Genomic DNA, 25,732 nt, shown 5'->3' on the forward strand with positions numbered 1-25,732 from the left:
GGATCCTGGTCTCTTATTAAAAGTCAGATGTGAGCCAGTCATGTTGTCAAACTCCAAATATGAAGGACAAAATACAGTTTTTAGTAGCAATAACACATATTTTTACATAATGGTCCCTGTTTTGTTTGTTGTCATGTGTCCTGTCTAGAGTGACCGGATGAGAATGGATGAAATTCGGGACGGGGGGCGGGGGGTCTACTGGTACATTCAGTGTCAATGAATATTGACACACGTGAAAATCAAAACACAACACTAAAATTAATTATTTTTGTTCGTGAAGTCACCTGTCTGTCATTAGTAAAACACTCAACTGTGGATATGTAACAGTGGGTAAATCATGATCTTTTACCTCATTTTTATTTACATTTTATTAATTTCATCAGTGCAATGTCACATCTGTCTGTGCAACGCGCATGTAGGATGTTGGATTTCTGTAAATAATATCACAGAATACGGTCTACTCTGACTCTTTTATGAGCTCTCTGAGATAACTTTTGTTGTGATTTGGCGCTATATAAATAAAATTGAATTGAATGGAAGATTTCTCCGCCGTGGCTGCCTGAACCTACACTTTCCCTGTCCTCGCGGCTGTAACTTCCACTAACCACAAGAAAACAAAAAGGTGAAAAGAGCACGAGTGTTACTTTGTGGCTATAACAACACTGTTGACACAATGTGCAGATAACCTGCAACCCCTGCTGGAGCAAGAGAACTATACAACAATCAGTATTTAATGTTTAATTAGGCTATAATCAAAACCCATGTTAAATCTAATTTTCAGGACAAACCGGACAGGAGTCGGGACAACTGCTCGTAATTCGGGACTATCCCGAATTTTTTGGGACCTCTGGTCACCCTAGTCCTGCCAGTGATCCCACACTGATCTACAGGTGGCAGTAATGCACAGCAAAGCGCCAACAGAGGCAGTTCTTTACAGTCACCCACAGTGTTTACCACTGAGCCGACATGCCACCACTATAATTTTATTTAGTAGTTTTCAAATTTCTACTTGGAATTGCCACAGAATACCCGCTGTCATTAGTTGAAAGTTTCTCTTTTCTAAGACAGTTGTACTCCTTCTCTAGTTCAGGGCCCTTCCTCCTGCCCACTTCCCACTCAGTCAGTCAGACACCAGGTTTTCACTTACTCACATTATGTGATATCTCCACACTACCTTTGACAGGTGACCTAGACATCTCTCCCAGCCCTGACAGTGTTAAGTGTAAATCAGGCAAGAGAAACCCTGGGAATATTTCAGCATTGTTAAGCGCTGTGTTCTGGATGCAGAGAGAGAGAGCGTGCGAGGAGGCTGTGTGATGTGCGCGCAGCCCCTGTGGGAGGATACGTGTGTGGGTGTCCAGTAGCGCTCTCGGTCCTGCCGGTTGTGTAACCAGCGATGGAAGTCATAGATGAGGGATGGGGTGGTGTGTGGGAGGGATGTGTCATCCCCATCACTCCCAGGTCGTGTCAGCTGTGGAAGCGTTGGACTTCAGAGGGCCGTGGTGTTGCTGCAGCACCAGCATAGGCTATATTTGTCTCACAATGCTTTGTCTAAAGCAGTGCGTTGTAATACATGAAACACAGTGCTTTGTGTAGGCCCTGTGAACAACATAGAAGAACGCTCTAAACATGTCCAAATATGTTAATAGTCCTGTAAATAACTCCGCAGGAGCACTGATGCTGTTTATTTTAATGCAGTTTTGGGTATGTAACCCCTTGTATGCTGTTTAACCTTCCATCAAATGCTCCTCATAAGCCCCTGCTGGTCTGGGCTTGTAATTTATTTTAGACTGCTATTTTATGGCGTTGTGGCTGGTTGAATTACACATCTGACATGTAAAGAAATAAGATACTGTGAAGAAAGCTTTTTGACCCCATTCAAATGAACATTAGACTTTTTTTTGTACAAAACATATGATCAATTTCCAAATATACTGATTTGCTACCCAATGTATGTAAACTACTTCAAACAAGCTCCTTGTCAATCAGCTACCACAAAATTTTTTAATCATATTTGCCCTACATCACAAATAATGCAACATTAATAAAGAGAAAGTAATATAATAGAATAATATACTGAGCAGGAGTACTTTTTTAGGATATGTGGTAATCCTTTGACAACACAACTCCTCAATGTCACCACCTTTAAAGCTGTTGAAGTATATCACTCTCTTTATCTCTCCTTTAATACAGTTGCCTTCTGAACTTCAGGTGTTGAGTTGTTTGGTTATCAAACTGACTCTAAAACTCTAAATCCTGTTTTGTACCAGAACCTTGAGACACTGAAGACCACGTGCACCATGCTGGAGGAGCAGGTCCTGGAGCTGGAGACACTGAACGACGAGCTGCTGGAGAAGGAGAGACAGTGGGAAGCCTGGAGGACAACGCTGGAGGAGGAGAAGAGCCAGGCTGACAGGAGGACCAGAGAGATCCAGAGACTGCTGGACACGGAGAAACAGAACAGGTTACAAACACAAACACACACACCGTATCAGAATAACATTTGTGTGGACATTTATTGAGTAAACGCACCTCTAAATTTGTGTAAAATTTGCCTTGCAATTCTATGTTCATTTAGTGTTGTAGTTTTCTTGTTACTGAAGATTACTGGACAAGCAGACATACAGATCACTGATCACAGTGAGATCACAGGTTACAGATCACTGAGATATCTTGTAGTGCGGTTATATTTTAGATGAATAGACTTCTGATGGATGAGAGTTTCTCCACCTGTAGTGGCGTTAATAGTCCATGATATAATTTCACCACAAGACATTTTACATTTTATGATTCTATTTATTCTAGACGGGAAAAAAAGCTCTCTTTTTTGCTCTGTACGTTGCTGTTGCTATCTGTGCTGGATCTGGCACCCTCCGCCTACACACACTGAATGCAACAGGTTTGGGCATATTCTCCAGGGTTTGTCAAAAGGTATTCTGGGAAATATATGAAATTATTTTCTGACTTGGTGTAGGCAGGTGATGAAAACTAGGTGCACAAAAAGCATATTAAAACACAGAGTCTTTTAATATGTGTCTTTAAACTAACCCTTAAAAGGAACTGTAGACTCCCTGCTTGTGTAGAAATACAATATATATATATAGTTAAAAGGCAGTAAAAACATTATAGCTGTACTGGAAGAGTGTGCACTTAAAACTAGTGTAAACTGGTCTTCTATATGCTCTAGGCTTCGTGCAGAGCAGCGCAGCTCTGAGTCTCGCCAGGCTGTGGAACAGGCAGTTAAGGAGCACAAATCTGAGATCCTGGCCCTGCAGCAGGCCCTCAAAGACCAGAAACTCAAAGCCGAGAGCCTCGCCGACACTGTAAGCATTTACACACTGTTGAATAAGTATTTTACTTTTTATTAGTGCAAACTCTTCATGCTTTCTGTTCTCAGTTGAATGATCTGGAGAAGAAGCATGCCATGCTGGAGATGAACGCCCGCAGTTTGCAGCAAAAGCTTGAGAGTGAGAGGGATCTGAAGCAGAGGCTGCTGGAGGAGGTACTTTCTGTATTTCCACATGTATATCTCTTTGATATCTACTGTTCTTTTGCATTATATAAAGTGTTGCATCGTGTTAGATTTACACCACTTCTGTAAATCAGTAGCCAGAATAGAAAAATGAACTTGATTTTCTGTAAAGTCATAGTGGTAAGAAATGTCAAACCATGCTGAAAGGTTTAGTTGCCGCTATCATTGGAAGCAGTCAGTTCTAAAGATGTGGCAAAGTCACAGCCTCCAGGTGGTGATGTAACAGATGTGGTACCTCCACAGCAAGAGAAACTGCAGCAGCAGATGGATGCCCAGAAGACCCACATCTTCCGTCTGACCCAGGGACTGCAAGACGCTCTGGACCAGACTGACCTGCTGAAGACTGAAAGGACTGACCTGGAATACCAGCTGGAGAACATCCAGGTGCTGCTACACACACATATACCTACTAATGTTTATCCACCAGGAAGAAAACACATTCTGAGAGATTATAAGGAGTTCTCGGTCACTGCATGTTCATCTGCTGGACTGGGAGCAAGTCTGTGATTAGTTTCTCCCCCACTGTTCTGTTACTGTCAATAGTGAAAGACACATAAACACATATATAAACACATACCCCCCCACCCCCCAACACTTTGTTTTACCCCAGAGCATACACCCCCACCCCCTTCTCTCTGTCACCCTCTCTGTGTGAAGTGAAGTACTTGAGGAGAAATTCATGGCAGTAGTGATGTTCACTTAGCTCCACCTGCAGGCTGTGTACTCCCATGAGAAGGTGAAAATGGAGGGGACCATCACCCAGCAGACCAAGCTCATAGACTTCCTCCAGTCGCAGGCACATGGTGGCTCCAAGAAGAAAAAGGTCAGATGGGATTTATTCGGTTTGAAATGTTTTAAGTTTTTAAAAGTTTTGGCATTAGACAAAAAATTTGTTTAACATCATAATGGCATAGCAAAAGGGACAAAGTGACTAGGTGAAAGAGTTGTAGAGAAAGAGTTGTAGATTATCACCATACAGACACTGAATTAGAACAAGTGGAAATGTAAGGTGCATAGTGATGGTTTAAAGCAACACATTTTTGGTTCCTGTGCCTCAGGGTCTGTTTGGGCGTCGTCGAGAGGACCTTTTGGCTGCCATGGCTGCCCAGGCCCAGGCACAGGGTCAGGTTCAGGGCCAGGGTCAAGGTCAGGGTCAGGGTCAAGGCCAGGTTTCCCCTGTGCCCCCCATCCAGCCCGTGCCTCTGCAGTACAGCGACATGAAGATAGCTCTGGACAAAGAGCGTGCTCGCTGCTCTGAGCTGGAAGACTCTCTGCAGAAGATGAGAGCGGAGCTGCGATCTCTGAGAGAGGAAGGTGAGACTGCTTCTCTACAGCAGTTAACGCATACCTTCACACATCATTTATTTTAGCAAAGGTCTAATACTAACATTGGTCCCCATGCAAGAATTGAACAGATTCATTCTGAAGTGGCTTGTGCGAGTGATTCAGGAGAACAATTTTCTTGTATTTTGAAATGGTACGTACACAATTAAGGAGTGATCCAGACCTGTCATAGGAGTCTGCTGTTATCCCAAACTATGTTTTTCACTAATGGATTTTATATTTCATTATTCATTACTTTCAGAAACTTAGACTACATAATTATGTTGACATTATCCCGTTTGACTCTGCAATTCAAATTATAATATAATTCTAAATATATTCATATAGCGTAATGATATCATCCATTTAAAATTGATATTAATGCTACTGCTTAACTCCACAATATTAATATGAATATCTCAAACTGCAAAACGACTTAAATTATGCTCTAATTGAAGGATAATATGTCCCTGCATTTAACTGGAAGTGTGATCTTTTGGATGGTTTAGTGCAGCAGGCCCTTGGAAGAGAGTGACAGTGTGCTGATTTATTGGCAGAGACAGCTGAATGGTTGTTGTCGCAGTTTAGATGACCACGGGCTGTGCTTCTGCAAATGTGAAACTTGTTTGAGTCGTAACTCGATCCAGGCCTATTCCCTTAATTTCACAGCTGGCACTGTTAAAAATTATAGATGGTTAGCCTTTTAAGGAATTTATTTACACATTTGTCTGAATTTTGGAGCGTTTGCTGAATCTGACGTGGCACACGGAAGAGAAAGTTAGAATAAGAATACGAAAATGTGAGGTCCAGTGACAGCAACATTATCGTACACATAAAACAGTAATAATTTGTAAGTTCAATGAATCAATTCTTCCAACCCCAGCGCTCCAGTATAAAGATCATGGTAACGCTCCAAACCCGGCCACAGCACGGCAGCAGATGATTATGTCTGCCATGGTGAAGTCTCCTGAGCACCAGCAGGGCCCGACCAACCTGGCACCCTCCAACTCTGGACGCAGGAAGGAGACTGCAACGCCTGAGGGTGAGTGAAAGAGATGATGTTTACTGAAGTGCAACTTTTTCTCACTAACAGACACACACATACAGTTTTAGAGCTTCGTACTTGACACATAGTGGCCCTGACCTGCACAAATACAGACACACACACAGGTAATATCAATCACAAAGGACCATTTATGAAGCTCTTACTATCCTTTTTCTTTCACACACCTTTCAGAGAGAAGGAGGGTCACTTTTGAAAGTAAGTTGTCCAAACTCATGGTTTCTGCAGTTTGGTCTCTTATCTCTCTTCTACTTTTGCCTCATCCACATCCTTGAAAGGCCAGATTTTAAAAGCTGCGCACTTTTATAAAACAGAAGATCCCAGCTGGCTGGTCAGGTGAGGCTGAGAAATCTTCAAGTAAATTTCCCCCTTTTAAAGTGCACAGCTTTAGAAATCTGAAGCATTTTATCTTGGTTGCTGAAGCTTAGCCAATCTGATTGGCCTAACTCTGCTATGCTCTTTAACTCACTACAATCCCACCTGAACTTCACATCATACACTGATAGAGGTGTACCGTATGATGAACTCTGCAACGCACAAAATGCTATTTGAACCCACACTCTGAAAAGAACCAAAGGGATTATCCACTCACTCACTCATATGTCTTCTTACAGAAGAGTCAAAGTTACAGCAACAACTTTATCTTATGTCAGTGTAAACTGATTTTGACCCTTGTGTGAAAATGTGGTGATTCTGCAACAGAAAGAAGGGAGGCAAATAAAACATAATTAGAAAACAATACAAACATAAAAAAGTGTAAAATCAACTTGACAAAAATATAATTATTGTAATTATATCCCTCAATAACTGTATATTATGGGAAATAAAAACTTTGGAAAATCCATAAATCATCATTACCTATCTGAGTTGTTTGCTATAATATCTATCTATATATATCTAAAACATGAATATTTCTAAGTGTAAAAACTCATGGGTTTGAATATGGACAGCATATCATGTCCAAATGTACCTCATGTTGACCTCAACAAGTTCTCAGAAAATGTTGTGGCGTGTAGACAAACAAGGAATACTTGACACACACTGACAAGATTGACACTGACTGGATAATGCCTTTAATGTAACAGTGAGTGGGCAAAAGCAAAGGGATTGATTCAATCTATATTCTTTTCCAAGCACTTTAGTCTTCAGAGTTTTCTTGCTTATGCATTTTGCTAAACATCTTACAGTTCTTTTGGAAACCTTCTTTTGTTGAACTGATTTCATAGTGGGCACGGCATGGTGCACTGAGGTTTTGAAGTGATGGATGTACCTGACACAGTAAGACATACTGGAGCTGCCTGCCCTCACTGTGTTCCCTGACTGTATTCAGAGTATAGTCGTCGTTTGAAGGACAGTCAGAGAGACAGAGAGAGGGAGAGAGAGAGGGTGGTGCACCACAACACCCCGCACCGCTTCACAGTGGGACTCAACATGAGAGCTGCCAAGTGTACCGTGTGCCTGGATACAGTGCACTTTGGTCGCCAAGCTGCTACCTGTCTTGGTGAGGATGTTAGCCTTCCTTTTATTTATCTATTAAATCATTTATATCTTTATTTTATAAATGGAAATTATTATACAGATGCTATATGGGAGTGTAGTTATGAAGCTATGGTGATGGCTGCTGCTGTTGCCCCTAACTCATTCCCACTGTTTACCTTTATAACAGTGCTATTTTTTCGTGTCTGACACCACTATTTGAAGCTTTCATTTTTCCAAACTTAGAAGAATGAAAGAAACATGTTAAAAAATATCTGTCCCAGTGTTATCACTAAAATGGACTGATTACAAATTAAAAATACAAAATATTAAATTTTTGTATGTTGGCTTTGAGATGTTGCACTGAGCAGCACTGAGCGCAGACTTGGCCATGCTCCTTAGTTAGTTTAGGCTTTTATTTAAACTCTACTTTATAGTCGCTACGATGACCCACTTCCTGTTGTGCTGGTGGTAGCACAAAGGGGTGTAGAGAGGAGCCGGAAGCTTGTGTGGTGTTGCTGTCTCTTTAGCAGTGTTTTCTTCTCCTCAGAATGTCACGCTTTGTGCCACCCAAAATGCTCCCCCTGCCTTCCAGCCACGTGTGGCATGTCCAGCGACTGCTCCCTGCATCTGTCTGAGGGCCTGTGTCGGGACAAAGGCAGCTCCGCAGGCCAACAGCTGAAAGAAGCCAGCGGACACATGCACCTGGAGGGCTGGATGAAACAGCCCAGGTTAGCTACGGAGAAACTGACCCAACGGGTGTCATTGCTCAATCTTTTGTCCCACCCGTTCTGTGCCAATGAGTCTTACCGTTGGGGTGCAGAGCATGCATTGGGGTCCTACAGTTGATGGTGTGTCTGATTTACACATACAGATGGGTGAGAATTTTAAGGAAAAACCTTAAAAAATAAGTGTAAAAACATGCACAATCAGATGCTCCCAAACAGAACACAAGGAGTCACTGAATAGTTTAATGAGTTAAAATGATGTGGACCATATCCGATAAAAACCTGTCAAATCTAAGGAGCACTGAAGCTGTTCTGGAGACCTGTGGTGGCCAAGACCTTACTAAGACACTTAATGCTGCCAATCCGTCATGTACTACACGCCCGTTTGTGTATTTGTCCCGAGCAATGTAGTTTCTCTTTTGTGCTTCCTCTCTGTGAGGCTGTGTCATCTCCTCCCACTGATCAGGGAGGCTGATGATACTAAACGCAATAACTCTCAGGCACTCTCTGTTGTGTTCTGTCTGGCAAAGTCCTCCCATCTGGTACTTAAAGCAGTTTAAACAAAGGCATTTGTAGAGTTCCCTGCAAAAGCCCTCCATCCATTTCGTCATCTATGCTATGTAGTAATGCAGTTGCCTTGTGTGCTTGCAGGAATGGGAAGCGAGGCCAGGGCTGGGAGAGAAAGTATGTGGTCCTGGATGGGACTAAAGTGTCCATCTACGAGATAGAGCCCAGAGAAGGTTGCTTTCTTTTACCTGTGTAGCAGGACAACATACAGCAACAGCTCATAGACAAATACTGCCTCTAAATCCAGCCATGCTTTTTTCTCTTTGTGTTATTCAGAATCAGTGAAGCCACTGGAAGAGTTTGACCTGTGTTTGTCAGATGGAGAGGTGGTTGTTCATGGAGCAGTAGGGGCATCTGAGCTAACCAACACCGCCAAGTCAGGTACTGAATACAAAGTGTGCTGTTACATTGATTTTGACACTTTCTTTCAGAATTTCCCCCCCGCCATGATTTAAAGTTTGTTCACATTTTGTACTCCTTTAAAAATGTATTTTAAAGGAGTTATGGTTCTCCAAGCTTGGCCTGGAGGGGGTCATTTACAGGGTTCCCAAGAGTCCCAGCTAAATGAAGCATAGTTTGATTTCATTACGATCAACTAGAAACCATTAAAATAAGACAACAGTTCTGAAGTCATGCCTTCATAATGTTTTTCTTTGTGCCAGATGTTTCCTACGTCCTGAAGCTGGAGTCCCGCTGCCACGCCCCCTGTTGGCCTGGACAGTCAGTTTACTTCATGGCGCCCAGTTTCCCAGACAAACAGCGCTGGGTGGCGGTCATGGAGTCCGTGGTGGCCGCGGGCCGAGCCTCACGGGAGAAGGCCGAGGCCGACGCAGTGAGTATCTCTGGAGCAGGAGAGGGGCGTCTGGGGCAGTTGGTTCTAGGTGTCCTCAAAGTCTGCTGACTCAAAGCATAAACCGCTATGACCACCGCGACAGCTGACTTTCTTATCTGTGGCTGTGGTCATAAACTCGCCGTTTAACTGTGTGGGGGCTATTCACGAGCGGCGGCTATTATATTCCTCAAGAATTCATTTTGAGACGTAGGATTTAGGTTCAGAGTTGTAATGAATAACCCCCGGGTCACTTATATGTGTCGTTAATTGTCCCCTTCTTCTCTCCTCTTCTCTTTCTGTCCTCTCTCTCTCTTTGTCTTTCTCACTGCTGTTTGTTGCTTTTTTCATCGTGCCACACTGTATGTCCGGTATATGGGCATGTTTTGTTGATTTGCTCTATTTTGCCCATTCCATTGGGTTTCATTGCACATATAGGCTGCTGTGTCCAAAAGACAAATGGTTCTGTCTCCTCTGGTCCAGGTAAAGAGTTACAAAGATATAGACTTACTGACACACACACATGCACATCTTTCACGAGGCACGCAGTAGTGCATGTGTCTGTCATTGTGTTGGTTGGTCCCCCCCCCCCCCCCTCCTCCCCACTGCTCTCACCTCACCTGCTGACCACTCCTCACTCTCACTATCTTCTGCTACACTGTCATGTCCTGTACAAACTCTGTGTTGATGTATTAGTTTGAATAGTGCTGAAATGTTTTTTCCCTGCCTTTGGTGTCCTGTTTTATAACCACAGTACACAACGTCTCACCAAGATGTTTCAGCATCTTTGGGTTGATCCTCTTCAGCTGTCCTGTCCAGAGGACCAGGGATCAGACAGCTGGTTTTTACCTGCTTGTGTACTCGTCTATGTTTTTACCCCGCCGCCCCTCTGCACACTCTTTAGAGACTGGGACTCAAGTCACGTGACTGTGACTCATCTGTGAGACACAAGTCACAAACTGAGCGACAGAAACTTTATAAAATGTACAGTTTGGAGGTGACCATTGCATGCATCGACAAAATAATATTTTCGTCGCCATCTTATAACATCCGACTTCAACAATTTCCCATGCTGGTATGGGAATACGTGTTCATTAACAGGTACAATCAGGTTAGCCAGTCTTGAGTGAGACACCATATGCTATTAAACTTTATTCGTCATTGAATACATATTGACAAAACAACTTTATAAAGATTATGCTAGTTCTTTGTTGAGCATTATCTGATAAAAGCGGTAAACGTTAAATTATTGTTGTGTAACTTGAAGTTTAGGTGTGGCGATGTGTAGATCTTGATTACATGGTCAGATTTAAATATTAAAACCCTTCAATGGTTTTTATCAGCCGTTTGGTAGAGTTGTGATATCTTTATAAAAAAAATTAGCTGTGCTTAACTTATCATCATTGCTAGCAGAAGTACGTTAGGCCCAGAACAATCCCCAGAGTGCACTGCGATCAGTTTCAGTTGGCCTGCTTCCAGGAATTTAGGACAATCTTTCTGTCATGCGGCCTGTTTATGGTGGACCTTTCACTGGTAATCATATTTTTGGATGTAGTTTAGTTTCAGAGGGTTTACTGAACAGAATGATGTGAAGTGAATAACCCCCTAAAAAGTCTGATGTTTGATGTGTGATTTAAACTTGTCCCATCAGTGATAAGGTTGTTAACTTTTTCTTTTTTTTGTTTTGTTTTAACTGAATATTGCCATAGATTACTGATTATAAACTGTTGTCACGATGATGTGATGTAATTCCATTGTATATTTGTGGAAATTATTATATCAGTATGAATTGTTTGGTTTTTGGGGGGTTTTGTTTATAACAATACTGTCACTAAAGGTAACTGTTAATACTGAGTCATACAAAGCCACATTTAAACACAATAATGATTGTGGACTTTGACCACTTCACTCTGATTACTTGGAGCTGTACAATGGCTGCCTAAAGTCTGTGTCCAGACTGAAATGAACAGGAAATATACCATTAGTTAACCTTTTGGTTTGTATATTCATTTTCTTTAGTGTCATGTTTGTGTTATACTGTATGTAAAATGTTTTATTTATCACACGTGTGTAATTAAAACCTTTAGTAGAGAAATATGTATACAGATTGTTGAACGTGTACTTCACCTGTAAATGGAGTAATCTCTGCTGTTTGGTAGAGGTTCCGAATTAAAGGTGCTTTAAGGGTTAACGATGCAACGACTTGACTCACTTTCTACTTGTGAGAGGCTTAAAACTGGACACGGACTTGTGACTTGGTCCCACCTCTGACACTGTTAACCTGCACACAGTCCTGCGGCCGTCCAGCCTTCCACCCCCCTCCCACCCCCCTTTCCTCTGGTAACTCCCCCCGAGGTCATGTTGAGGTCTTGACCCCGCTGACCCCTCACCTCTCTCTGCTCTTACAGAAGCTGCTAGGAAACTCTCTCCTAAAGCTGGAGGGAGATGATAGGCTGGATATCAACTGCACCCTCCCTCTCACAGATCAGGTACCAGTGTCATTCTCTTAATTTTATTGGAGAGTACTGGCCGTGTTGTCTCCTGCCATACAGTAAACATATTTACACTATATTATATATAAATATATTACACTCCATTACAATCTATTTCTTAAGTAATGAATCTGCTATTAGACATTTGGTCATTTAGAAAATGGGTAATCCACAGTAGCAGTCATGTTCAAAAGTAGAAAGATCTTTACTCATGAAGGGACATGGAGTACGGAGCAGATGCTCGCGGCTCACTGCCAAGGTTTGCCGCATGTTGCTGCCGTTTGAAATGTCTCGGACTAATTATGTTTATGTTAATGATTGTGTCTTCTCGCTGTGCTGCAGATAGTTCTGGTGGGCTCTGAAGAGGGTCTGTACGCCCTGAATGTCATCAAGAACTCTCTGACTCACATCCCCGGCCTGGGATCAGTCTTTCAGATCCACATCGTCAAAGAGCAGGAGAAACTGCTGATGATTGTCGGTGAGGCTTTGTCTGTTTTCAGTAGATGAGAAGTGTCTACTGAGCAGCAGAATTCTAGTCTAGACCTTAAATTCACTCAGTTCAGGTAGTGGAGTGTTGTTCATAAATCTAAACACCAATATCTCTTGTCACAACTAACTGCCATTTTAAGTAATTAGCTAAATTGAGGCACTGCAGTTATTATTCATGATTAAAACCTTTGAAAGGCCACACTACCATTCTAATCGTTTTGGCGGAACTTGTAGAAAAGGTGCATCAGCGCGACGTCTGTGTGTGTGTGTGTGCTGCAGGAGACGAGAGGGCGTTGTGTCTGGTGGAGATCAAGAGGGTGAAGCAGTCTCTGGCCCAGTCCCACCTGCCCAGCCAGTCTGAACTGGCTCCCTACATCTTTGAGACGGTGAAGGGCTGCCATCTGTTTGCTGCTGGGAGAGTAAGTCTTCTTCTCCTCTGAGAAACCTGAGACTGTCCTGCTTCCCGACTTGAAAGCGCTTTCCTTTTTTGCCTGTGGAAAAATGGGATTGTACAAACTGACTTTGGGAACCGACGTCTGCTTTCTCTCTGCAGATAGACAACGGGCCTTGTATATGCGCTGCGATGCCCAACAAGATAACCATTCTGCGCTACAACGACAGCCTCAACAAATACTGCATTCGTAAGGTGAGTCTGACCTGTTAGTTCCATTTGTCCACAATACATCACGTGCTAGCGTACAGTTCTGGGAAACGCTACACTGAAACAGCAACGGAACACAATGAAAAGAGGGATGAATCAGGGGAAATGGGAAAAGTGGTGCTTATACAGACCATCACAAAGACACTACTGGAACTTTTGTATAAAGCATACTATGTTGTGTACCTCACTGACACAAAGTTTTCTTCCGTAGTAGCAGAATGAAAAGCAATACAATTTTAAAAAAGCTGAAAATAAGGGCAAGACATGGATGACGTAGATTCTTTCCCATGTGTTTTCTTAACAAATAGAGAATACCAAGTACAAAAAAAAGTGTCCTTTGCCATCAGAAGAGTTTCTTGAGAGTATGAAATGCACTGCGCATAAACAGAGCAAAGGAGCAAAGCGTAGTCTGTCACTCACGTCTGCATTCTTCATCTCACAGGAGATTGAAACTCTGGAGCCCTGCAGCTGCGTCCACCTGACCAGCTACAGCATCATCATCGGCACCAACAAGTTCTACGAGATTGAGATGAAGCAGTTTGTGCTCGAGGGTGAGGAGACGAGGAGACTGTGATGCTGTGGTTTTAGGAAACCGTAACCAAACATAAACATAACGGCACTGTCGGTGTTTAAAAGTCAAAACTTGAGGGAAAACTTCAAACCTGTTCCTTTCCTGTCTGTGACTGAGGTCCGACTCTGATGTACCGACCTTGATCTGTTAGCTTTTAGAGCTATTATTGTATTTTATGATTTACCTGCTTGAAGAAAAAGTTTATTAAAGTTTACACAGACCATCAGGTCATGACAGGATATGACAGTATTTAAGTTGTCCTAATTTATTAAACTTGTCTCCTGAAGTAGGATTGTGTTCGCTGGATAACTGTGCTCAGTGAAACCTTGAACCTTTGTGAGACAGGCCCCCTGACACTCAGAGGCCACAGCAGTAAATAAAGACAAAGAATTCAGAAATAGTATTTGACCCAGGTTGTTTTTGATTCGTCCGCGACAGAGTTCCTGGACAAGAACGACGCGTCGCTGGCCTCGGCGGTGTTTGCGGCCTCGTCCCACAGTTTCCCCATCGCCATCATGCAGGTGGCCAGCAGCATGCAGAAGGAGGAGTACCTGCTGTGTTTTCACGGTGCGTTCGGGACTACTCCGCACACTGTTTCTGTGTTTTCTGTTGACAGCAAAAGATGGTGAAGTGCTCTCAGCATGGTAGTTGGATAAAACACAAGATAACTACAGAACAGACCTTCGCTGTGAGGCAGCAAACACCAGTGTGAATACAAAATATGTTTTGTTTTTTCCTCTCCTGCCCTATCTCCGTGTTTTTGATGTTTACTCTCAAATTGTACTTTGTGAACTTGTATTAGTTTTGAATTGAACTGTCAGTGATGTTACAAAATAAGAGGAGTGTATAGTAAACTTTATTTATGTGGCAGAGTTTGGAGTGTTTGTGGACACGTATGGACGAAGAAGCCGCACTGAGGACATTAAGTGGAGCCGCCTGCCTTTGTCTTTTGGTAAATAAACTTTGAAACTCCTACTGCTTTATGCTACAGCAGCCAGCAACGCAGCATCACATTTTGACATCTGTATGACTTGTCCGTTGTTCTTTGGTGCAGCCTACAGAGAGCCCTACCTGTTTGTCACCTACTTCAACTCCCTGGACGTCATCGAGGTCCAGGGACACGCTTCTCTGGGGTGAGAGCGACCGGCTACCTTGGACCAAATGTGAACAGCTTTTCATTTTGGTTATTAGCTAAATTTCCCACATTGTTGTCAATACTTTCAGTCCTACAGTGCTGGCCCACCTGGACATCCCCAACCCTCGCTACCTGGGCCCAGCCATCTCCTCCGGGGCCATTTACCTGGCCTCCTCCTACCAGAACAAACTGCGGGTCATCTGCTGTAAGGGAAGTCTGATCAGAGAGTCTGGAGAGCTGCAGAGGACCGGCTCCAGCAGAGGGTCAGCTCATTTACTTAGTTTGTGCAAAACAGAAAAAACGAGAGGAAAAAATCACAGAATTTAAATGATAGTGCGTGGGTGGATTAACACCTACAAAACACTTATAAAAACATGTTAGCTCAAAACACATTCGATGTGAACTGTCAGTTCAACCCACTTGGATCGGGTGTTGTTTTTATTGGAAAGGCCAACAGTGCCATCTGCTGTAGAAATATTAAATCTTCTTGTTCCCGGGTAACATTTTCAGACACTGTTGTGAGCCGCCGTTCTCTGCTGTGTTTTCTACAGTAGTCCCAGTAAGCGAGGCCCGCCCACCTACACAGAGCACATCTCTAAGCGTTTGTCCTCGGGCCCTGGCAGCCATGACGGCCTGCACCGGGAGCCCAGCACCCCACACCGTTACCGGGAGGGCCGCACCGAGTTCAGACGGGACAAGTCTCCTGCCCGACCGCTGGACAGGGAGAAGTCGCCCGGCAGGGTGCTTGACAGTCGCAGGGAAAGGTCTCCTGGGAGATTCGGGGAGAGCACCCGACTTCATGCTGGGTCTGTGCGAACACAGCTCGCCCCTGTTAACAAGGTAGAGGAGGGGTGTCCCGATGGCTGGGTGCTTAACATCTGTAGCATATAATTAAATGAATGAAGCATGCCCCTCTTCTTCTTTCTTTAAACAACCAAAACTAAGATCATGTAACACACAACACAGGAAGGATCCATCACTGCACTTATATTTGTAGTTTAGACCTGTGGTCCACCTTTTTGGCTTGCGACCCCTCGTCACATGTTGTACGTGTTTGAGCCATGGGCGGTGTGACAAAAGAGAGACGTTCTGCTTTCAGTTTGTTTCATTTCAAGAGTTTAAGAGTGTTGGAGAAATACAGAATTTCACATGAAAAAAGAAAGTATTTTAAAACATCTGAAAACGTTTGTGTAGCAGTAATGTTTTTTCTTCCTCTTTCCTATCCTGTTTATCAGCTTGTGACCGCTTAGATTTATCTTATGAAAGAACAGCAGTAAAATATAATGGAAAAAAACAACACCCATGAAAAAGCATGAAAACAATACTCAATATCATAGGTCTGAGAAAATTTGAGAGTTCTCTAAAAGCACTTTGTGACTTTGCATCTTGGATTTGATTATAATTCATGGTCCTATTCTTCATGTTGCATCATCCGTTAATCCCCAGCTGTTCCTTATCTAGCTGTTAGAACCACTTCTGTTCTGTGGACTTTTTTATGTATGAGGACACAAGTATGCAAAGAAAGGTGTAGAGAATGTAGTGTGTGAAAGTGGCAAGCATGTTTTTTGCCATATTTTAAGAATTAAATAATTTATTTTAAAAGATAATTTTGTCAATAAATTATATTTTTCTTATTGTCAACAACACACTGTAGTTTATTTTGACTCAGGCACCCACACACCGCTTGCTGCTGTAAATACTCATTATACCAAATGCTTATTTATCCGCCCCTGAAAATAGTCCCCAACAACATTAATAATAATAACAGTGTACACCTAACTATTATTTATTTAAAATTGCAATTAATTTGTGACCCAATTCTAAAGATTTTGTCTGCAGTAACATGAGTTGAGAGCCATAGACATGATAAAGAAGCTTGAACGTACTGTGAGACGGACTAAAACGATGTTGGTTTTGGTCTCTTCATAGGACAAAAAAATACCACAAGCCTTATCATTTAACTTGTGCTATCATTTTAAGTCAGTCATTGAGGGAAAAAAAAACTCAGATGTGAGAAAATATCATTCAATTACAAAAACCTGTTACTAAGCATTTAATAGCACAAGAGGATGTAATATGAATATGCATACACACCCACGCATTCACACACATAATTTGAAATTGTGAACTCAAATGGTGCCAGCTGTTGAACCCTTTGTCCCTCTTTTTGTCTTGCAGGTATGGGATCAGTCATCAGTGTGAATCCAGCTCATCGCCGCTCCTGACTGGAGGTTGAAGAGAAACTAAGGGGGAAACCCTTGATCCACTCTTGAGTGCAAGCACACACACAAACACACGCACACACATCACAAAGGCTGACCGTCAGCCCCATTGCCTGTACATTGTGCGGTCTCAGTTCCTCGCTCAACAACACGTAAACCTGCAATGGGAGACGTCTCCCCGCGACAATCCTCTTTTCTGACTCGTGCTTTCATGGGAGAAATCCCACAGTAGATGTGATGGCAGGGAACCTTCGCTGATCTACAGATCAAGAGAATCTACTTTCTAACATATACTCAAAGTTGTAAATATTGCTGTCTGAGTTTTTATAGATAAAAGGGAATAGTCGGCCGGTAAAGCCATGTCTATTTTTTTTAAAAATGAGTTTCTAAAGATGTTGCAGGGAGATTAATATTGTTGTTGGTTAGGAAATACAGTATGAACATTTCATTAGAATCTGATATATCATGTTCTCTGATCAGAGAATCAAACCAACATTTAATTACGGACATAAATGATGATGATGATGATGAGAAAGAGTTCTGATGAGGCAACACTTTGCACATGAGATTGGATTTGAACAGGAGTTTAAAGCTCGTCCTTTGTTACATGACCAGTCTTCTTTGGATCAAATGTATGGTCCTCTTGACTAAATAGCCTTTGATATATAATTGCATCCGATTGCTTTATTGACAGTCGTCGTCCGGCCATACTTTGTAAAACAATTGTTAAGCAACGTTTTGCTCCAAGTGTTCCTTGTGTTGTTTTTAAGCAAACCTAAGATCAAGAAACACGCAGCTCTGCCTCTGATGCCGGCCTCAGCTTGCTCTTAGTCCGCTGCTGCTGATTATGGTACAGATGTCCTGTGTCTGTGCAGTGCTATTGAGTCTAATAATCGTCAGGGGTCGTCACTTTCTAGTATTGTTTCTATAGAGCCAGTAAGACCACCTCCATTGGTCACATCGGTGAGCATGACTAACTTAGAGCAGCACTTGTTGCTTTATGATCTTGATTCGCTCTCTTGGTTGTTCTTTTCTGTCACGTATTCACTTGAATTTGCATTCAATAAGTAGACATTGATGTTAGACAGTAACTTAAGATTTTCTTGATTTTTAGAGATGTATACCAGTACACACATTAAACATGACTGAAGTGTTTTCTTGTGTGTGTGTGTGTGTGTGTGTGTGTGTCAGCTGCAGGTTTTCCATCATGCATCAGCTTTAATCAGGGAGAGCAGGTATCAGGTGCTGCTAGCAGACAACACAGTAGGTTTAATTAGTTTATTTTTCCTTTAATTCTACAACAATGTAATGCTCTTTAAAGAAAATCCAACAAAACAAAATATTCAGACTGAACAAGGAGCACTTGTCACAGGAAATTGCTATGTACAGCTACACACTCCTCTGACAGACACGAGAAGGTTCAAAGTGCTTATCAAACAGAAGGGAAACAAGGAGGAAAATCAAACAAAAGCACGAGTGATCCCTTTGTGAGAGACCCGTAATAAAACTGCTTGGCACCAGTCTCCACCAAAAGAGACACACGCACACACACAGTCGCACCATCGCTCGATGCATTCACACGTACACACTCACGTCAAGTGATTACTGGGCCGTTGCAGTGACGCCTCTGATAAAGCGCGTCAGCGTGAGTGAAGAGAAATACAACATATGCAGACCAAGAGAACTTCTTGGGAGGGAAAAAAAAAAAAAAAAAAAACACAGCAAGGGATCATCCTGGCAACGTTAACTGATGACCTGTTTACCACGTTACCCAACCCTCCCACATACAACCACCAACCATGATGCTTGTTACAATACTGAAAAGCACAGCGCACTTTCAGCTTTATTTTCGATGCACTCTGTGGCAGTGTCTACTTAATGTTATGTGCAAAAAATAGCCTTGTTTTTTGTTTTTTTAAAGACATTCACATTCATGGATTGTTGAACAAAACAAGCTTGGTGCCCCACATGCCTGTGATGGTGGTGAAAATACAGATTCATGCTGCAGACTGTCGGTGCATCTGTGGGGACAGTGAAAGAACTCGGTGGCCTCAGTCTGGGCTGATAAAGGGACACTACGAGTCTCATTTAGCCATCTTTTTCAAGTCCTTTGACATTTGATAGTCTGTCTTTAACAAATCATGGGTTATGAAATGTTTGAACATATGTTTTGGAGGAGTGTGAAGCCTTGGAATAAATCATCTCTTAATAGATTACAGGCCAGCTTTACAGCACCGTCAGAAACTGACTACCATGTAAATATGTTCTGGTTGCAGGTCAGTATTCCAGTCTCTGCAGATGAAGAGAACATTTACATTTTTAAGCGGCTGCACAGTCAATGCAGTAGTACCATCTCAAATAAATTCAGAGAAATTCATGTTTGGACAGGCAGTGCCACTCTGGTTGCCATGCCAACAGTTGTTCAAGTGTTTTTGTGAATATAACATCTCATCAATGAGGGGCAAACAAATTCATATTGTACTATTCTATGTGAAAGACTGAAGGTCAAGCTGTTGAATTAAACACGTTCACCAATTCCACAGGAGGGCAGTGAGAGAAAAAAAAAAAACAACACTTCAAGCCTGTTGTTGTTCTGATCGCCTTAAACAGCGCTCCACTGCACACTTCAACCATCTGCTGATTCTACTGACATGTTTTAAATCCAACAGGAACACAAGATCCGTGAATCAGCTCCGGTATGATTAAGTAGTATCATGCTGTCTATCACACACTTGTGTTTATACCCCCCCCCCAAAGATTGGCAGTCTCAACAATAAGATTGTTAAAATGAAAAAAGTCCACGGCCGTGTGCTGTACCTTTAAAGCTCCAGCTCATTAATGTAGAAAACCACAAATTCAACAACAACAACTAAAGGCCATTCTCGATGATGCAGATGTGGAAAGTGAGCGTCACAAAGGAGATAGAAGCTCAGTGTAGATCTGTGTGTGTACAAAGTAGAGGTAGTGTTTGTACATGGGTTTGAATGGAGTAGTGTAGTAGTGTGTGTGTGTGTGTGTGTGTGCGCTCAGTGGGGCTATTATTTGGGTTCAGGTTGCTTGTTTTGGACCACTGTTCTCTCGGTGCATAGATGCCTCATTGGCTACAGACACACACGGGGTTTTTCCCTACCTCATTTTGACCGGTCAGCAGTCACATGACGCTAGATAACACATCTGACTCTCACCCCCTTTCCCCCCTCGTAATCGGGATATCAGTACATCCACAAATAATGCTGTGATTGTTGATACAAAAAACAGACATGACGGTCACCGCCGGAGCAGCAGATCAGAGCCATCTCTCGTTTCCCCGTCTCTCAGACGCTGATTATCCTGTGGCAATTGAATTGTCTGGAATTTTCACAGCAATTCAACAACAAAACCTCAATGATCGCATTTAAAAGGGAAAACCACTGCAGCATCAAAACAGGACACCCTGCTTCTCTATTTAAAAAAAAAAAAAAAAAAAAAAACCTCAACAGGTTGCAAAATATACTTTCTGCAATTAACAACATAAAGAAATAATAATAAAAAAAAAATCTTTTGGTGACTAAATAAGTGAGCCACTATTCGAGGATTCTATACATTTTTCTTAAATGCTATATAGGTATCTGAATATATTATTTCATTCATTTATTTTACAAAATAATGTGTGTGTGTGCAAGGAGGTCATTGAATAGGTTTTCGGCAGAGTGGGCGTCTCAGTGAAGCTTCTCTGACATTTGATGTGTGGAGTTAACAGACTTTTGAAAATGCCAAGAGCCCTTTCTGCTGCTGCGGCTCTCCTCCACCTTTCAGCCAGTCGGAGTGCGAATCACAAGCAAGCTCATGAGTGCCGCCTCTAAAAAAAAAAAAAATTATATATATGAAAAACATTAAACGCGTCAAATTCACAACTTTACTTGTGATCCCCACCGAAGGACTGAAAAGTGAGCGAGACGTCCAGCTCCCAGTGCCTGCTGGGTAAAAGTAACAAAAAGGGGGGCTTTTGTGAGAGGAGGGCGTGAAGGTGTGGCCAACAGGAGAGATTACACGTCAGTCCATGTCGGGGCACAAACAACCTGCAGCTTGTCTGCCGTCTGACGCACACACTCCCAGCAGACCAGTAATAACAGTCTGAACGGCCATCAGCGTGTTCTAAAGCCTTTTCCGGAAATCACTAACTAGTCCTGCTGTAAGACTCACAGGTGATTTTGTTTAAAAGCAAACAATTATTTACTTTCCTCATTGTATTCAGAAGAAGCATGGTACTTTGAAAACAAAAACAATATGAACATCCCAGCAGCGTTTATGTTGAAGTCAGAGCTTTAAAAGAATCCTGTCTGCACTCTGAGCTGAATCTCAACACACGCTGAAAACTGACTGCTTGTCAAAACTGATTTTTTTTTCATTTTGTATTAACATGTCAGTTAACTGTATATATTGCACACACACACACATTTTTTTCCCCCCCATTCTGTGTAGAAACCAGATTAAATCTTACCAAAACAAAAGCAAGCAAAGATGCAGAGTTGAGATTCAGCCCAGGGCATGTTAAAGGGCCAGTTCACCCAAATGCCAAAATTGTGGATGATTATTATTATATTATTGGTGTAATGGGGACACTGTTTCTAGCCATGATGATGTCATAGTGATGTCATCAGGGTCATCTCTCATTGGGTATGGAGGCCACACACTTATAACAGAAAGCCTGCATGTAGTTTGAAAGATGTGAGCTGATCAGCCGATGTCTTGGAAGTCCGCTGATTTTACAGAGGTTTAATACTAAATCCACGGCTGTACCGAATGTCTCTATTTTACATTCAAAGCTACTATTAAGGTTTTCAAATGGAGCTTCGAATGTCTGTAGTCATATTTTGATGTTTTAAATCCTCAGACAAAATCCTCAATTCAAGTGATTCATTAAATGAGTTAGTCTTTTGTTTAATGTAAAACGTGTTGCTTTTCTTATCACATATCTTCTATATAAACTGATTTTGACTATTACTCGTACAAAACAAGCAATGTGATCATGTAGCTATGGCTCTGAGACGTCATACCAGCCTAATCGATTGAAATGATTTGCAGATGTTTCCATAATAAAAATGATAGTCGCAGCCCTTACTCGGTTCACCTCCACTGTATTGGGGTGACAGCAGAAATGTCAGAGATATGACATCAAAACTTAGGTAAATAAATTAAATGAAATGCAAAGTAGAAAATATGCCTTTTTGGTATTTGTGTGACCAGACCTTTTAAGATTTTCCCTAAACAACATTTCTGAGTATCTGCTAGCCAGACATTTTCATAGCTGCGGGACAGTCTCATGGTTCATAGGAGATTTTCCCACGTGGCTCCTGATCTTCCACCCTTCAGAGAAAAGTAGTCGTCCAAGCTGGGAGATGATGGTACGTATAAGTCAGATGAGAAGCGCTTCAATGGACTAAACTCCCCCGGGAGACTTCAGCAACACAGTGAGACGACCTTCTCTGCCTGCCTGGTCCGAGGCACCGGGATGACCATTCTCACTCCTCTGGCCTTGGAGTGCAGTACGTCACTGCCACAAAACCTGGGTGTGGCGAGTGTGTGACATCCTCTAACACACACGCACACATCACCCACCCCTGTGCACACCCACCGACAGAATGCTCGGCATCACGCCAACACGTCATTCAGCTCCTCCTCACGCTGTCCTCTCTATATACACATTAAAGTCCTTATCTGCCGCACGCACACACATAAAAGTACATGGGACATTCTGTGTAGCTCCTGTGCTCTTCTTCAGCAGTGTGTCAGCGGCTGGAGGCTCAGCCTGACTCCCCTCCTGTCCCGGTCCTCCGATCCTCAGTTGGAGCTGGCTGTGATGGGTTTCTCCAGCTCCAGGTCCAGGGGAGCTGGGCTGAGCTCGAGGCTGCTGTAGCAGGTCTTACAGACGCGGCTGGGCTCGAACAGCTGCTGGCTTGGCACTGGGATCTTCTGGTCACAACAGCTGGCACAGAACACGTTACCGCAGTTCCTGCAGGGACACACACAGACAGGTCACCGCTGGACTCTCAGACAGAACCTCTTTACACCTACAGTTACCATGCGTCTCCTTACAATACATTTGCACCAGGGCCCGGTTCTTCATACATGAGAAACAGCGTTAGCTTGATTTGATTGTTTGTCATTTGATACAAGCCTGGATTTTATTTTATTCAAAGCTAACTCAAGGTTTATCTACAGCTGTTGTCAGCTCATTCATAAGTTATCAGGATGATGGATTTTCAAGATAAACCTCATACATGAATTTATTTTCAGATGCAACTGACTCCCTTCCTTAGAGGCGCCTACAGACAAATGTTGATATAATTATGATTTAAAAGAAAACATTAATTACAAAATCAAGAGCTGTGTTTTCACAATGAAGAGTAAAACCTATACATTTTAATCAGTTTACCTCAAAAAAAACAAAAAATCAAAGTACAGTTTGGATACTATGAGTAAAATAAAATACATCCCACTTTATTTGTCTATAATCTTTATAGTAATTCTGCTTCATGACATTAAAGAAGGGGTTCATTGCATACTTAGAATGTGTTTTAAGTAATTTCTCTGCTTTAAGTTAAAAGATGAGGTTAGTGATACTCCAAAACCAAATTATGTGTTAGTTAGTCCATCGCTCCAAACCCATTGGGCCCTACTGAAGATGTAAATCTTTAAACAAAAATAGGTCTAAAATATAAAGTTACATTTTTTTAAAGGCTGAATTATTTTGTCAAACAGCTGGGTACTGTAATTTTTAGCAAACATATTAGTATTTTCATCAGCAGGATGGTGTACATCAGGGATCGGGCCAAATGTTTTTTCAAGCCGTTACATGGCGGGCCAGAACATAGTCAAATTATTTCAAATCCTTGACTACTAGTTTGCATGTTTAACTCAATCATTGGGAGGGTTGTATGATCGATCCCAACAAAGGTGGGTATTTTCTTTTCTCCCTTGTTAAACAAATTGATATAAGGACACTTTTGGATATGCTCACAATAAAGCATGTGTTCCAGTGTGTGTGCGCGCGTCTCTGCGTTTGATCCGCGTTCATAAACCTACGGACGCTAATTTCCATTTCCCTGAGAAAATTCAGGGGAATCCAATCACGTTTACTGAGGGCTTTTTCAAAGGTGTGTCAAGCAAGCCAGAGACTCTTTTGAATGTCCTTCATAACTAAAAGGAAGCAAAAGCTCTCACTAAACTCGACATAAAGCATTGCTGCAAAAACTGCTCTTGTGCGTTTTATGTTGTCGGCAAAATTACTTAAGAGGAAGTGATTGTGTGAGTAACTGTTGCTGTCATGACTGAGATCTATTTCAGCACCAGCTGCAATCAATTTATTTTTTATTTTTCTTCTATCAAAGCAATCATGCCGCAGGCCAGATATTATTGTTGGCTGGCCCGTTCTGGCCATCAGACCATCGTTTGCCGATCACCGGTGTACAGAATGTGATGGACTCCAAATAAACTAGTGTGTGTTTATGGTAGTGAAGGAACATGTCACCCAGTGCAGCAGGTTGACTCACTGGTGTGTTTGACAGTTTCTGGACAGCAGTGGAGCTCTATGGCACTGCAACATGAGATATACAAACCTCTGATAGTGTTCTGAAGAACCAAGGTAGCTGGATGAGAATTAATGGGATCACTTTAGCTGGCTAACATCATGTTAGTCTGAATTAGTTAAGCCACATTTGAAGAACAGGATGCTGATGTGAAGTGTTTCTCCTGTAAACAAAGTGACTTATAGAGAAAGGATATTTTGCTGTTGTTGCTCTGCCTGATTGCAATCCGATCACCTGGGACGCATGATAAGAAAGGTGGAAAGAGGGTCTGGGAGCTCTGAGCAGACCCCATTCATCCTGTTTTCAGTTCAACTCTGCTGTGATGTTGCACTACATGCCGGGTTAGAAAAGGTGCTCTATCACTCGGTGGTGTTAACTTGATTATTCAGCCCATTAAAAAACACGTGATCATCACTAAATTGTAAGGCAGGTCACACTAAAGGTTTCAGAAACCCATGCTCAGATCCAGATGTAAGGCCATGCTCACACACTAACACACAGCGGTACCTTCTACCTGCCTGTACTCACCCTAAGCACAAATTACCATAAACAAAACAAACATCTAATTCACTCTGAGTCTCGAGGCTTTTACACCAACAGATGGACTGATCCACTGGTCTCCAGTACCATGCTGTGCTGCTGGGAGGTGAGATGCAAGGGACTTATATGGGGCAGCATGCTGCCGGGGTGTGTGTTGAGGCTGGTGGGAGGGCAGGGTGCTGATGTGGCGCTATGGCAGGAGGAGGTTTGTTTTGTGTTATTTTGATTTGAATTTTCCAGGTGAAGTAACAATCAGCCCTCGACCAATCGCAGCTCTCCCACTGACAGCACCATGCTCCCGGTCACAGCCAATTACAAACTGCTGAATGGAAACAAAGTGGCGCTGCAGTACACACATTCAAGTCAATACATCTCAGAGATGAAGAGATTCCCCTGAGACAACAAGAACAGAATGAAGGGAAACCAGGGGAGGAGGGCATGGTGGGGAGCGGGGTAAGGATTAGGAGGCGGAAGGTGCAGCGATGCCAGGTAAGGGGGGGGGGGGGGGGGGGGGGGGGGGGGGGGGGGGGGGGGCC

At 42.6% G+C, this 25,732-nt stretch overlaps 2 protein-coding genes across 18 annotated transcripts in view; one reads left to right on the forward strand and one right to left on the reverse strand.

Moving 5' to 3' along the window:
- LOC123960899 (citron Rho-interacting kinase) overlaps nt 1-18,243 on the forward strand; it is a 54,453-nt gene extending 36,210 nt beyond the window's left edge. For 7 of the 15 annotated variants that reach the window (XM_046035907.1, XM_046035912.1, XM_046035906.1 and 4 more), the window contains 24 exons: nt 2,271-2,464; nt 3,188-3,323; nt 3,398-3,502; nt 3,776-3,916; nt 4,236-4,355; nt 4,591-4,846; nt 5,739-5,897; nt 6,093-6,116; nt 7,249-7,419; nt 7,945-8,125; nt 8,774-8,862; nt 8,966-9,070; nt 9,352-9,521; nt 11,927-12,007; nt 12,353-12,488; nt 12,779-12,918; nt 13,053-13,145; nt 13,603-13,711; nt 14,170-14,298; nt 14,603-14,683; nt 14,786-14,864; nt 14,956-15,129; nt 15,418-15,706; nt 17,045-18,243. In XM_046035907.1, the coding sequence (XP_045891863.1) occupies nt 2,271-2,464; nt 3,188-3,323; nt 3,398-3,502; nt 3,776-3,916; nt 4,236-4,355; nt 4,591-4,846; nt 5,739-5,897; nt 6,093-6,116; nt 7,249-7,419; nt 7,945-8,125; nt 8,774-8,862; nt 8,966-9,070; nt 9,352-9,521; nt 11,927-12,007; nt 12,353-12,488; nt 12,779-12,918; nt 13,053-13,145; nt 13,603-13,711; nt 14,170-14,298; nt 14,603-14,683; nt 14,786-14,864; nt 14,956-15,129; nt 15,418-15,706; nt 17,045-17,068 (3,186 nt within the window). In that variant the 3' untranslated portion in view covers nt 17,069-18,243. The remainder of the gene's footprint in view (nt 1-2,270; nt 2,465-3,187; nt 3,324-3,397; nt 3,503-3,775; nt 3,917-4,235; nt 4,356-4,590; nt 4,847-5,738; nt 5,898-6,092; nt 6,117-7,248; nt 7,420-7,944; nt 8,126-8,773; nt 8,863-8,965; nt 9,071-9,351; nt 9,522-11,926; nt 12,008-12,352; nt 12,489-12,778; nt 12,919-13,052; nt 13,146-13,602; nt 13,712-14,169; nt 14,299-14,602; nt 14,684-14,785; nt 14,865-14,955; nt 15,130-15,417; nt 15,707-17,044) is intronic. The other 8 variants (XM_046035914.1, XM_046035916.1, XM_046035911.1 and 5 more) reach the window with 7 other exon arrangements.
- A 109-nt stretch (nt 18,244-18,352) lies between these two features.
- The window catches only part of mtmr3 (myotubularin related protein 3), a 27,162-nt gene continuing 19,782 nt past the window's right edge, over nt 18,353-25,732 (reverse strand). For 2 of the 3 annotated variants that reach the window (XM_046035922.1, XM_046035923.1), the window contains exon 20: nt 18,353-23,080. In XM_046035922.1, coding sequence (XP_045891878.1) covers nt 22,909-23,080 — 172 coding nt within the window. In that variant the 3' untranslated portion in view covers nt 18,353-22,908. The remainder of the gene's footprint in view (nt 23,081-25,732) is intronic. The other variant, XM_046035924.1, reaches the window with a different exon arrangement.

The sequence above is a fragment of the Micropterus dolomieu genome, linkage group LG21 (assembly GCF_021292245.1).
Source record: "Micropterus dolomieu isolate WLL.071019.BEF.003 ecotype Adirondacks linkage group LG21, ASM2129224v1, whole genome shotgun sequence".
NCBI lineage: Eukaryota > Metazoa > Chordata > Actinopteri > Centrarchiformes > Centrarchidae > Micropterus > Micropterus dolomieu.